At 40.3% G+C, this 12,851-nt stretch overlaps 1 protein-coding gene across 1 annotated transcript; it reads right to left on the reverse strand.

The window, feature by feature from the left end:
- Positions 1-7,737: 7,737 nt before the first annotated feature.
- LOC113024928 (uncharacterized) lies at positions 7,738-11,840 on the reverse strand. The gene is made up of 5 exons (XM_026172231.1): positions 11,792-11,840; positions 10,256-10,463; positions 9,835-10,036; positions 8,861-9,029; positions 7,738-7,845 (listed from the first exon to the last, which is right to left on the reverse strand). The coding sequence occupies exons 2-5, from the start codon at positions 10,461-10,463 to the stop codon at positions 7,738-7,740; spliced, it is 687 nt and encodes a 228-aa protein (XP_026028016.1). The 5' UTR covers positions 11,792-11,840.
- Positions 11,841-12,851: the final 1,011 nt, after the last annotated feature.

Here is a 12,851-nt window from a genome sequence, read left to right on the forward strand (position 1 = left end):
CCCGATGCTCTGATGCGACCTGAATGCTCAAACTGTGCGTCCATAAAATTAAGGTTATAACAGAAATTCTGACGCTCACTCTCGCTCTCTCTCCCTCTCTGTCTTTCACTCACACAGACACGCACACTGCCACCATCAACTTTGCTAAATTGCTAATGAAAAACATTGATCAGTCAGCTGTGATTGAGCAGCAATGTCCATCCAACTATTTTCACGGTTACTGTGGTCGTGATAATTTTGTGAGGCCACATTGAAAAGGCTCATCTGAGCCTTTTCAAAGTTCTACAAGTGCCTCCATCGCTTGTGTCCAGATCACACGCTGCACTGCCGTGCTACTCCGTCTTTTTCACCGACATTTATATGTTTGCGCGTGCGCAGTGTAAGAAGCTGCGGTGACACCCTCATGACGCTCACGAGGATGTTTGAAATCCTCCCCACCAAGCGATTGATGATCGGGAGCTGGTCGTGAGGTGTTAATTGCTTCTCGTTACCCCACGTTTACTACACGATGCACAATGAAGGCCAGAATCGGGCCAATCACCAAAACGGTCGCACGACTGAAAAATCGTCTCAGAATGGGCCAAAAATCGCACAGTATAATCCCATCATAAGACGTCCATGCTCACGTCACTAGGTCTCTTTTCTCCCCCTCGGCGAGTTAGCTACACTACGTTCACTGCTAAGCTGATCCATCGCTACTGCTATGTTGTAGTCCGTTACCTTTCTTCAAGTCTAGCTTCTGACACCATGTCTTGTTTCTTTATGTTGTTGTGGGTTCTCAAGAATGACACCATTACTTGAAGAGAAGGTATTTTATCGAGCTGTGGTTCACATGTAAACAAAGCTTAGCCATCACCGTCTGCCCCGAGGTATCTCTCTCTAGCTCTCTAGCTCCCCCTACAGTCTAGGAGTATTAACAACATAAAACATGATACTAGGCAAATAAGGATTTGCTGTTATCATCAGTGTTGGGAAGGTTACTTTTAAAATGTATTCCATTACAGAATACAGAATACATGCCCCAGAATGTATTCTGTAACGTATTCCGTTACGTTACTCAATGACATTAACGTATTCTGAATACTTTGGATTACTTAACATATTATCATGCTTTTTACAACAACGTGAATGTACTATTGCTGTGTGATTTATTACTATTACTGAAGGTCCGCGACTCCGAACCGTAGTAAAGGGACCTCTGACTAATACGGCGGGGTCCCTGTCGGCTCGTAGCCGAAAAATAGCTTTACTTTGTTGTGTGGGTCAACTTTTCTTGCGAGAGACAGAGAGAGGCGTTGAAAGGCTGCTCCAACGGACTTATTGTTTTCGGAGGAAAACACGAACACGGTGTACAGTCGAGTCTTAATAGCTTACTTACAACTGGGCTCATCAGGCACTCTTCTTGGCTGAAGTGGTTATTATTATATTTACATGCTTGCAGCTCCCGTTTTTCCTCGATGACAACTCATACCATTCCACTCCCCTTTTTCTCCCTCCTCGCGCTCACAGACCCATTACGTGTATGGCAGTCCATTCTCCCTGCAACACGGACTACACTGCCCATGATGCTACATTCTTTAGAGCTATGCTTGTAGCATTCTGCCTGTTAGCTTAGCACAACAACAACAGCAACGAAAAGGCACTCTCTCACCCAGGAAACACACAGTCGCAGAGAGAGAGAGAGCGTCGCCCTGTAACCATGGCAACCGTAACGCTGCCGCCTGGAACAACAGAACGTAGCTGTCAAACAAAACCCAAACAGTCCTGACCCGCGACAAAATGAAACAGGAAAGTACCGCAGTGTAATCCATTTATTTCAACAAAGTAACTGTATTCTGAATACCACCTTTTTAAACGGTAACTGTAACGGAATACAGTTACTCATATTTTGTATTTTAAATACGTAACGGCGGTACATGTATTCCGTTACTCCCCAACACTGATTATCATTACAACTGACTGTGGGCTGTCGTGGGATGGATGCGTGCGCGCATTCCACACACTTGCCTTTTTGTTACTGCTGCATGTCGCTGGGTCCAGCAGTCGAACAGGAGGAAAGGAAGACAGGTGACTTTAGTACACATGCAGCCAGCGTGTATTATCACTTACTTGCCACTGAAAGGATTGCACTGTTTCGGACCACAAAGCTGGAGGTGAGGCATGTCGTTCCTGGTGTTAAATAGCGGGCTCCTGTCCCGCTTTGGGGTCACGTGACCTGTACTATGTTGTTTGGGTTCTTCCTCTTTTAACCATCCTGTTTAAGTCGCCTGCAAGTAGTTGTATAAATATATATGATTAATATGGAAACTATTGTTGGTAATGAGCAGGGAGACATACTGTTTTGTGGGAAAGATGGATAGACATGATGCCTGGTGGGATACAACAGGGTGTAAAGGGAGTTGCCCAGGCCTACACAGTCAGTTTATTGGTGGTTACAGTGAGGGTAACGTGTGGCCTGGCTGTTAAAACGGCAGACTTATGAAGAACTCACTTCAGTCAGTTAGTCTCTAAGCAAACTATTTTATTTTCTTATTTTTTATTTATTGTATTTTTATTTATTGTAAATAGTTCTTTTGTATTAAATTCCACCTTCAGAACATCTTCTGACTATGCCTGCATTTTTCCCACTAGTGAGTGTTCTCATGTTGAACCCACAGAGGATTAAAGGATTCATCCTCCTGATAAACAGTTTAATGCTGTCAGGTTTAAATCTTTTAGACTCTCGTCATTTAATTGTTTCCCCATACATATACATAATTATTACACCACCTCTCTATTCTGACACATGCTGTTTCACAACTCACACTACTCATAACTCAGAAACACCTTCAGATTTTACATCAGTAATAACATACAACCTTTAACAAGATGAGATTTTTAAACTACATATACAAATGTACAAACTTTAATAGAAAAAAGGTTTTTTGTGAACACTGATTTTTTTAAATTACTTTCCTAATTATTTTTGAATTACAACCTTTCTCTGAATGTCAGTGTCATTACCTCGGCGCTGATCCTTATCTGCTGTCATTTATGTGTTTTTAGGGGTTCTTGTAAAAAAAATTTTCTTAGATTTAAAGGCTCCACTCGCTCTTTTCAGTAAATCATAAAGCTTTAATTCAGAACAAGGAGAATAATAAATTCACATTCAGAATATTAAAACGTGGAGACAGAGATGGGGAACACAGAAGGGAACAGGAACTATAAACAAAGACTGCAACAAAACCAATAAATGACAAGAATCATGAAGTAAATTATTATTATTATTATTGTTATTACAAATTAAAGTCATTTTGCTCCTGGGAAAGACAATAAAGGCAGAGAAACGCTGCAACACAAAAGCTGGAATCAACCCAGCTGTAGGTACTGATGTTACCTGCTTTGAAGCTGCACACAATATAAAATCAGCTGCTGTGAAAACAGGTTAACAAAGATCACAGCAGCTGACATTAAGGGTTTGTTGTGGGCTGCATCAGGCTGAGTCCCTGCACAGCGAGGCACAGAACCTCCAGCAGAACCTCTGGGGGCAGCTCGGGCCGGTCCCAGCCGTCACTCAACTCTTTCAGCTTCTGATCGTTCAAACAGATGAACTCGGCTGCCCAGCGGAGCTCCCCTCCCTCCTGCAGGGGGACGGGCAGGGACTCTGGCAGTGTGGCCCGACCGTCCTTCAGACCATCCACCTGGAGAAGCAGAGAGGGAGCTGTTGTCTGATCAGATTCAAACATGAGGAAGACTCCGCCCACAGGCTGCTGATAGTGGGCGGAGCTGCTGCTGATGTGCTGTTAAGTGTAACAGGGTCTGTAAAATCACTGTAAATGTTCACTTGCTTAATTCAGGAAGCCCAACCATGTTCTGCACATATTCTTACAGCAAGCACTTGTGTGGAATAAGGTGTGATGAGGCTTTTGAGAGGAGCATGTAGATGAATGTAGACGAATGAGTGAATGAACCCACCAGCTGGTTGAGGACTCTCAGAGTATCTGGACTGCAGCGGGTCAGAAGTGGTGGCACTTCATCTGGCAGAGCTGCACAAACATGAAGAAGAAAGACAAAGTTTGATGACGATGTGACGAGCTGAAACACTTTGCTTCAGATGTGTCAATAAAATTAAATCTACATGTTACTAAATGGAATAAATGTCTCAGAGCGGGTCAGCTGACTTACTGTCCAACGTGCTGACCAACAGATGAACGGCATCCTTCACAGCACTGGAGATGTTTGAGATATCAAGAAGGTCCATGAAGGAGGAGACAGCCTCAGACAGTACATGCTCAGAGGTTCCTTTAGTGCACTGGTCCAGCTGAGAGGAGCAGAGGATTATTATTATTATTATTATTGTTGTTATTATAGTTGTTGTTGTTGGGTTGTAGTCATAGAAGTTGTAGTTTCAAACAGGTTTTAAGATTATTTTGTTTCAGTATCACTTTTTCCTCTGATAACTGATGTTTCCCTTTTTATTAATTTATTAACAGCGTTAATGATCAGCAGAACTGTTCGAGCACACATGGAAGACGGCAGGTGGGGTGGCGTTGGGTTACAAAGTGGCCTGCAGAAACTTTGGGCAGCTTGGTTGTGTCTCCCTGAACTACCTCTGTGCTTAGTTTAACATCATAAAGACCAGCCAGCAGGACTGATTTGGCTTCAGATAAAAAGAAGAAAAAACTGTTAAGATGACAAGGAAGTGTATTTTAAAATAAACTGAAATATCCAATACGTCTTTAAAAACCTGCAACACCGATGTTTATCTCAGTGTAAGCTGACCAGGCTGCAGTAACTGATGAAGATGGCAATGAGCCTTGAACCTTAGGAGAAGCACACACCAGACTCTGGTCAATATTCTTCTTACTGTCTGTTCCAGCAGAGAGAGAGTATCTCCGTCCTCAGCAAGCTCGCTGAGCTTCTTCAGCAGATCACGACGGGTCGACTCGGGAAGCTCTCCGAGCGGCAGCAGAAGATGATCCTTCGTCTCCAGTTCTGCAGCAAACACAGAAGCAGCACCAATCATACCATCAGTAAATGAAAGCAGCTTTTTATTGGAACCATAGAAACCAGTTTATTAAGCATCAGGTCTCAGTGTCAAATCCTAGCAGACATCAAATAATTTATTAAAAAAAGTAAAACATAATCAGGTTTTATGTCTCATGTTTTCAGGTTTACTTAACACTTCTCTGAGTAAAACATGACTCATCACTCAAACACTTCATGCATGCGTATCTCACCAGACAAACCTGAATGACCTTCGATCAAAATAAATATTTATTTCAAGTTATTTATTGCAAACACAGATCAAAACAATTCCCATAATCTATTATGATTTCTCACATTACCATATTTAACGTATTTATACCTGATTGGTTAGTGAGTGGTTCCTGGATGACATGGTGCTGAGCAAAAAACCTCCAAGTGATTGTTTTGGTTCCTAGCAATGATTGTTCAAACAGATGACTTTGGGAGTCCCTGTTACTGCCCATAAAACTGTTTATGTTGCAGATGGCAGTTTTCCATACTATAGTTGGAATACTATAGTATTGGAATAGTTGGAATATACTATCTGTTTTTGCACTTCTCTCCATAATCCTCCTACATCCAATGGCAGAGATGTTAAAGACACATCAATGTGTCTGCACAACCTCAACCTAAAGCTACCAACCGAGCGACTTTTTTTCACCTCAGACAGGTGAATGTGCACAAATAAGGAGCGCTCTATTGTTAAATTATGTAGTTATACAGGATCCATCACAGCTACTGAAACATTTCTATTTTACTCTTACTTTACTTGTTTTTTTTTTTTACATGTCCATCTCTAGGGATGGGTATCGAAAACCGGTTCTTGTTGAGAACCGGTTCCCACTGTTTCAATTCCTTGGAATTGTTTGCCATTTTTGCAAACGATTCCCTTATCGATTCCAGTCGCCCCGAATGACGTCACCACGTTGCGGAGCGTCATTTACCTGGCAGGAAACATGGCGCCTAAGCGGCTCAAACGCTCAAAAGTTTGATTATACTTTATGAGAACCGATGACAACAGGGCAACTTGCAAAGTAGATATTTCATTTAAGGGAGGAAACACTACGAATATGCAAAAGCATTTGCTCACAAAATACGCGATGACACGTGTTTTTAATTCCGCTCCGGACTCGTGACTCTCAACCCAGCAGCAGCAGTAACGTTGCACGTCCTCTCCCGTTAATGCGGCAGGTAAATAATCAACTAACAGTGCATATTATGTTAGCGCAATCTGCCTTATTACAAGACCTGCCATTACTGTACATGTAGGTGACCATGATGAGAGAGACAGACAGAGTCTGGCTGGCGCTCGCTGGCAGTTCTCGCTGCAGTCTACCGGTAGCGTCTCCTTTCAGGCCAGGATAGACGAATGTTACCGAGCAGTGACTCAGTTTGTGGTCAAAGGCTTGCACCCATTTGCCACAGCAGATGCCCCCGATTTTCGGTAAGTGAATGTGTTTAATTGTAGGCAGGGACATTACTGGATATTCTTGTGTAATTGCTACAGAATAATTTATGTTATACTTTGTTATTGCTACAGAAGAATATTTATTTTATTATTTTACATTTACAATTTTTTTTCCTGGGGACCCTGTGACACCCCATTGAAGAGCCGTAGGCTGTGAATCTCTTAAGATCTCACTGTTGGGTTTGTAAGGCCATGTTACTCCTAAATTTCTATCTTGTTCAAAGAGAAGATATAAAACAAAGTTCTAAGCTAATCGACTTTAGTGTTCTCCTTTTTAAAAAAAAAAAGAATCGATAAGAGAATCGATAAGGAATCGAATCGTTAAACAGAATTGAAAATGGAATCGGAATCGTTAAAATCTTATCAATACCCATCCCTATCCATCTCTGATATCATGACGATAAGGAGGAGAGTGACAGAATGAGCCGTTGTCATGTTTAAAATATTGTTAATGCTGATGCAGTGTTATTTAAAAAAATAAATCAATTCTAAAATTTTAAAAGTCACACACACACACCTTCTTTCACTTTGTGCAGCATCTCTTTGGAGTTGATGGCATCGTTGGCAAACAGACCTGGAAACAAACCTCAGAATGATTAAAGCCACAAAAGGAAAAACAGCACAGTGTCTGATAAATGTCTGCTACATCCTAGATGCATGAAGGAGCATTTCCGCAGGTTCTTCCTCCCTGCAGCTGTCAGACTGTACAATCAAAACTGCTCCCAACAACATCATAGATGTTTACATCTGCGCTGTAACTGCAATAATTTAATCAACCGATTCGCACTACAACCTGGGTTTGCCATCTGTAGTTAATTTTATTTAATTTAATAACTGTACAGTACTCTGTTTATAGAAACCATTGTCCTTGATGTAAGTATGTAAGAACAAATTGTGTATGTTTCTGTTCTGTGTCCTGTGTACTGTTTGTTTGTATATGTGTCTTTCTGGTTGCTGTTACAACCAAATTTCCTCTTGTGGGACAATTAAAGGATTATTCTATTCTATTCTATTCTAAACTGTCAAACTTGATTTAATCATTCACGCCTCCCAAAAGTAAAGATCAAGGCAAACATGGAATCAAGACTAAATCTGACATTTATAAATGAAGAAGAAAAACCTTCAACAAGAGAATCAACCTACCGAATAAACCTGTTTTATGAGTAAAGGGTTCACATGTGATTTCTAAGATGAGAAAAGAGACATTGTTACATTCAGTAACAGGAAAACACACTAAATCTACTCGGAAACATTAAACACAGTCATGTACTCTTACTCAGCTTCTCATCATCCATCTTTAGCTCCATGAGACCAAAACCAAAGGTGGAGTTTTCCGGCACAGTGAAGCTCGTCACCTCCTTCTTGCTGCCCTAAATACAAATAACACGATGTTGGATCTACTGAGAAATACTGAAACGTCGGTTTGTTCCTCAGACAGATCAGAAGAGTGCTAGAACAACGTCTTAATCATACAACATTAAATACATTAAAATCAGGATTGTGCAGAAACTGTTTGTTTCTGTGGTGAATACTTGTTGCCTTATACAGCATTTAGAAACAAAAAATAAGAACAATGGACTCTCTTGACCTGCTGCTGTTGTTGCGCTGCCATTAGCAGAGCCTCTGGACTATCATTAAAGCTCATAGAATCAGTGAGCTCATAATTATATTATCAGTGCACTATTAGCCTTTGACGGTGCCATGCACTCCAGCGCTCTGGTTGGTCTGCCTGGGTCCTGGTGCACTTCTCTATCAACCAGGTGCTGGGGCTTTGGCCCGCTGGTGTCTGCTGGTAAACTTTATTGTCATATCTGCTACATATAGTACAGTGTATATAGCAGAGATGAGACAACGAGGCTCCAGTTCCATTTAGTGCAAAAGAACAACAATAAATACAGGAAGAGTAGGAAATAAATATACACTTTAAGACTAAGGACAGGGGAGTAAATATACACTTTGAGGTAAAAAGGGTCAATAATAGTCTAAAATGTACAATTTACAATTGAGATTTAAAGCAACCTTGAAGTGGTTTAAAATGACCAACGCAGCAGCTTTACAGTTTACAGTATGAGTGATGAGGTAACTGGTGATAATGAGGATGGACTGATTATCCAGTCTGCCATCAGGTCGGCTTGTTTTTGACATGTTGATGTTTCTGTTCACATTAGATTGTGTTGCTCATTAAAGAACTGACCGGGCTGGCTCAGTGTTCATAGATGAGCTGATTCTCTGTAGAGCCCATACAGAACTTTTCACTTTCTCTGATGGCTTGTTGTGGTTTCAGGTTAAATTAGTTTGGCTCTATTCCAATGTTCTACAGTACATATTTAATCACCTCATACCATCAAAGTTCAGCTTTCATAGATAAACGTCAGATTCACTCACCTTTATAAGAACATGCAGCATCTTCTGACAGGAGGCTGAGATGGACCCACTCTTGTTAGACTTTCGAATCATCTTGACAGGCCCGCTGTTGTAAACTTTCTGGTAAACAAAAGTCAGTTTGTCATTGTCCTTCAGTCCCAGTAACTCCATGTTTTCCTTCTTTATTTTCCTGGAAACAGAAAGCACCAAGAGAGGGAAACAGGTTAGGAACTGTTGGCAAAGGAGGATGCACATATAGTTAGATGGTATGTGGTGTTTTTAATTACAAGATAAACGTAAGTGAAAGTTAATCGTAATCTTACACATGCTGAGCTTATACGTACAGGAGTCACAGAGGGCTGTGGGAGCAACATACAAATAACTACGTGATGATAACCATGATGAATTATTGGAGAGAAGGTTGAACTAGTGACACGTTTAAGTATTTAGGTGTTTACCTGGACTGTCAGATACAGCAGGTTCATCATATGTGGATTTCTAACATTTCTGCTAAGTTCAGTTCCCAATTTCAAAATTTGACTGAAAGGGGTGAGAAGATAATTGGCACGCTCCCCGAGCTTGCCCTCCAGTATTTCAAGAGTCAGTGATAAAGAAGAGTCTGAAAATCTCTGAGGATATCAATCATATCCTTTATAAAGAGTATGAGTCAATGCCCACAGGAAAAAAAACCCAAAACCCTGAGTTAATTGGGTACAAATTTTCTTTAGGTGATGATGAAATTGTATGTGTGTTACCTGATATTACATGTTACCTATTATATCTCGTGTTTGTCCAAGAGAAATGTCACCCAAGATAATAAAGGCTAATCTAATCTAATCTAATCTAATCTAATCTAATCTAATCTAATCTAATCTTATCTGATAACCCTTTTAAATTGCCCCCCGCTGGACAAAAGAAAGAACGCAGGCCTGGAAGTTATTTCCATGTTTACAGAAAGTCTGCTGCTGAACTCGAGCAGAGAGACGGACACTTACCTGCCACTGAACTTGTTCCTCAGTTTTTTAACGTCGGCTTTCTTTTTTATAATGCTCACAGGTTGTTCCAGTCCATCCACGGTATCACCAGTTGCCTCAACTTTGGCTTTACCCACAATATCATCTCCCCCACCAATTTCTCCACTCCCCTTTGTCTCCATAGTAGTCGTGAAATCCTTCACCAAGACCTCCTCCTTATAATCTGGAAGGAGCATCACATAAGTATGTTGGGTGTGTCTGAGTGGACATGTTTAGATGTCTTTGTGGTGACAGAAAATTGGAATGCTATTATACTTGTGGGGACCAAGTGTGTGTGTGTGTATTTGTGTGTGTGTGTGTGTGTGTGTGTGTGTGTGTGTGTGTGTGTGTGTGTGTGTGTGTGTGTGTGTGTGTGTGTGTGTGTGTGTGTGTGGTTACACACCTTTACATGTGTCTTCTTCCTCCTCAAGCTCGGCCAGCTCAGACAGGCTGAACTCCATGGGCTTGTACTTTGGTACGGGCCAGAATCTTCCCTCACTGACTTTGACCAGAGTCAGCAGATCCATCTTGTTATTTAAGTTGTTATTAGAGATGAGTTCTGCATCGGCTCCCACATTCTTAAGAACCGCGCTGGTTTCAGTTTGATACATCTGTGGACACCAAAGTCACAGAGCAGCTAAAAACAACTGGCAGTATTTCTACTACTTTCGTGTCACTTTACTTCCAGCTGGTCTCACTCCTGTACTGGACCACTTCATTTTTCAGTGTGTAGAGCTGATGTTGTGATTTTTTTTTAACTGAAACCATGATGTCTTCTCATCATGCCTCCTCACCTGCACTTTGATACAAGCCCCTAATATATTAAAATATTAATGAATATTAATTATTAGTATTGCATCAGTTAGTGCACATTTAAAAACACTCTGGGAATGAGTTTACCCCTCTTTATGAGTTCTATGATGGATTTTGGAGTTGATCCCTCTATTTGTTGACTTTTCACTGTGGCGGCGGGCATGAATCGCATGTTTGAGCTTTTTGAAGAAGACTTCGTCGTCTTCTAGCTTTTATGTTTTGCCTCTACAAACATCCCGACTGCTCGGCGATGTGTAAAAGCTCACTTTAAGTGATCCATCATTGGCGGAGAAACTCTCTGTAGGTGAACTGCAGACTGGTCATACCAACTGTAACCTGTCTGTTCTTGATTTTTATATCAATAACTTTTTATAATTAATCTAAAATTTACATTTTTAACCAAAAATATTTTGGAACAGGAATGGATTCATCAGTTTTTCCAAAAGTTGCATGACCTTTGTTTCTGTTCACTGCATCAGTAATGCAGATTACTACCAACAAACAAGATATTATGTGTTATAGATGCATGCATCTATACTGATTTAGCATATAGTAAGTACATAGTTGTAGGGCTGGGCAACAAAAAAAATAAAATGATTTATTTAATCCTTTCTGCAATAAATCAGTTCAATATCATCTTTAATGTTTCCAAATCATGCACAGAAAATGCTGTTCGCATGTTTAAAGGATGACAACATGCTGATGAGAAAGATCACTTAGAGATCAATTAAAGTCTGAGAGGGAAAAAAAAGTAGCCACATGAACCATACACTGTAACCAAGAAGCATCAAATATACACGAAATGCTGTTTCATTAGTTTTAAAAATATCAGATGTTAAATCAGGTAACAACCACAAACAAGGCTTTGTGACAAGCTTCATCAGTATTTTAAGCACATTTCAGTTTGATTGTCAGTTTATATAAACATTTTTATTATGATCCCATTTATTACCCAGCCCTGCATATGCATTTGAAGTCATATCATTGAGCAAACAACATTAAATTAAAATCTTTAAAAACTTTTGTAACTATTTAAATTTGAGCTCTGTTCAATCTTTGCTTTTATGGGTTAATTATGAATGAATGAATTAATCTGAAATGTTAAGGTTAAACCGTCGGGTCTTACCTTAGTCACTCGAAAAACTGTAGTTAAAGTGCTTTAACTAGTCGCAGTGGTTTGTTGAGTTGAAATGTTTTCCTTTTGCTCTGCAATCTGTAATATGCAGCAGCCAAACCACAACTGATGGTATCAGATCAAAGAACACCCAACGCCAAAATAGACTTCACTGGAAAATCCTTGTTCCTGCTTGACTGGCACTAAGTCACACTTTGAGTAATGCAGTAAGGTCTTTAAAACATTTCCAAACCGTGAGCAAGTTATTCTGTTCATCTCATTTTTGAGATTTTCTTTTCTTTTCTGCATGTTGCAAACATTTATTTCTAAAATACTCTGGATGATGTACAAAATGTAAGTTACACAAATGAATGATCACTTTAAAAATGCATTTAAAAGAAAATATATGACATGCAGAAACTTTTTTTTTTTAAGTTTTCATTTTAAATTAGCAACATGTTACAACAAGACTGTGAAAGTCGTGTAATACTTGGGGGGGCAGGTGTTTGGGACTTCTTCCAACTAGTGAGGTTAATTAGAGACTTAAGATACAAAAAGTTGTTTCAGAACTAAAGAGAACATGTTTATGGTTCTGTTACGAAAAACGTGGACAAATAATTCAACAATTTGAGAAGAATTTGAGAAGAATTTGAATTATTTGGATTTGTTTGTTTATGGGTCAAAATCTCTTGAAAAGGTTCAAAGGATCGAGAGAAATGCCTGCACACATGGACCGGGCTGCACAGCTTGGATGTTGGTGATGTTCAGGTCCTCAGAGATGATTCTGTGGTGAAATATCTGCGTGAGATCATAAAACTCTGAAGACCATCAGCAGGGACTACAGCTCATCCGTGCATCCACACGTGAGGTTCAAACTTCACCACATAAAGAACATAAAGAACAAATAGAGCAAACACGTCTGTCTTCTCTGAGCCTGAGCTCATCTATGATGGATGTAGGCTTAGGGGTAACCTCTCCTCTCTTCTGACCAATTAGAGTCCCAGACTCTGCTGGAAATCATGGATGCTGGATCCTACAGGCTGAAGAGGAGCAAGACCATCCAATCAGTGCA

This window comes from Astatotilapia calliptera, chromosome 7, assembly GCF_900246225.1.
Source record: "Astatotilapia calliptera chromosome 7, fAstCal1.2, whole genome shotgun sequence".
NCBI classification, from domain to species: Eukaryota; Metazoa; Chordata; class Actinopteri; order Cichliformes; family Cichlidae; genus Astatotilapia; species Astatotilapia calliptera.

What these genes read in the sequence shown, in the direction of transcription:
- LOC113024928 (XM_026172231.1), bottom strand. Translation starts at nt 10,463, where the DNA reads ATGTATCAAACTGAAACCAGCGCGGTTCTTAAGAATGTGGGAGCCGAT. An exon ending in AGGAACAAGTTCAGTGGCAG is followed by an intron (nt 9,030 to 9,834) that starts GTAAGTGTCCGT and finishes TTCTGTTTCCAG; the next exon opens with GAAAATAAAGAAGGAAAACA. An exon ending in TGCTGCATGTTCTTATAAAG is followed by an intron (nt 7,846 to 8,860) that starts GTGAGTGAATCT and finishes ATTTGTATTTAG; the next exon opens with GGCAGCAAGAAGGAGGTGAC.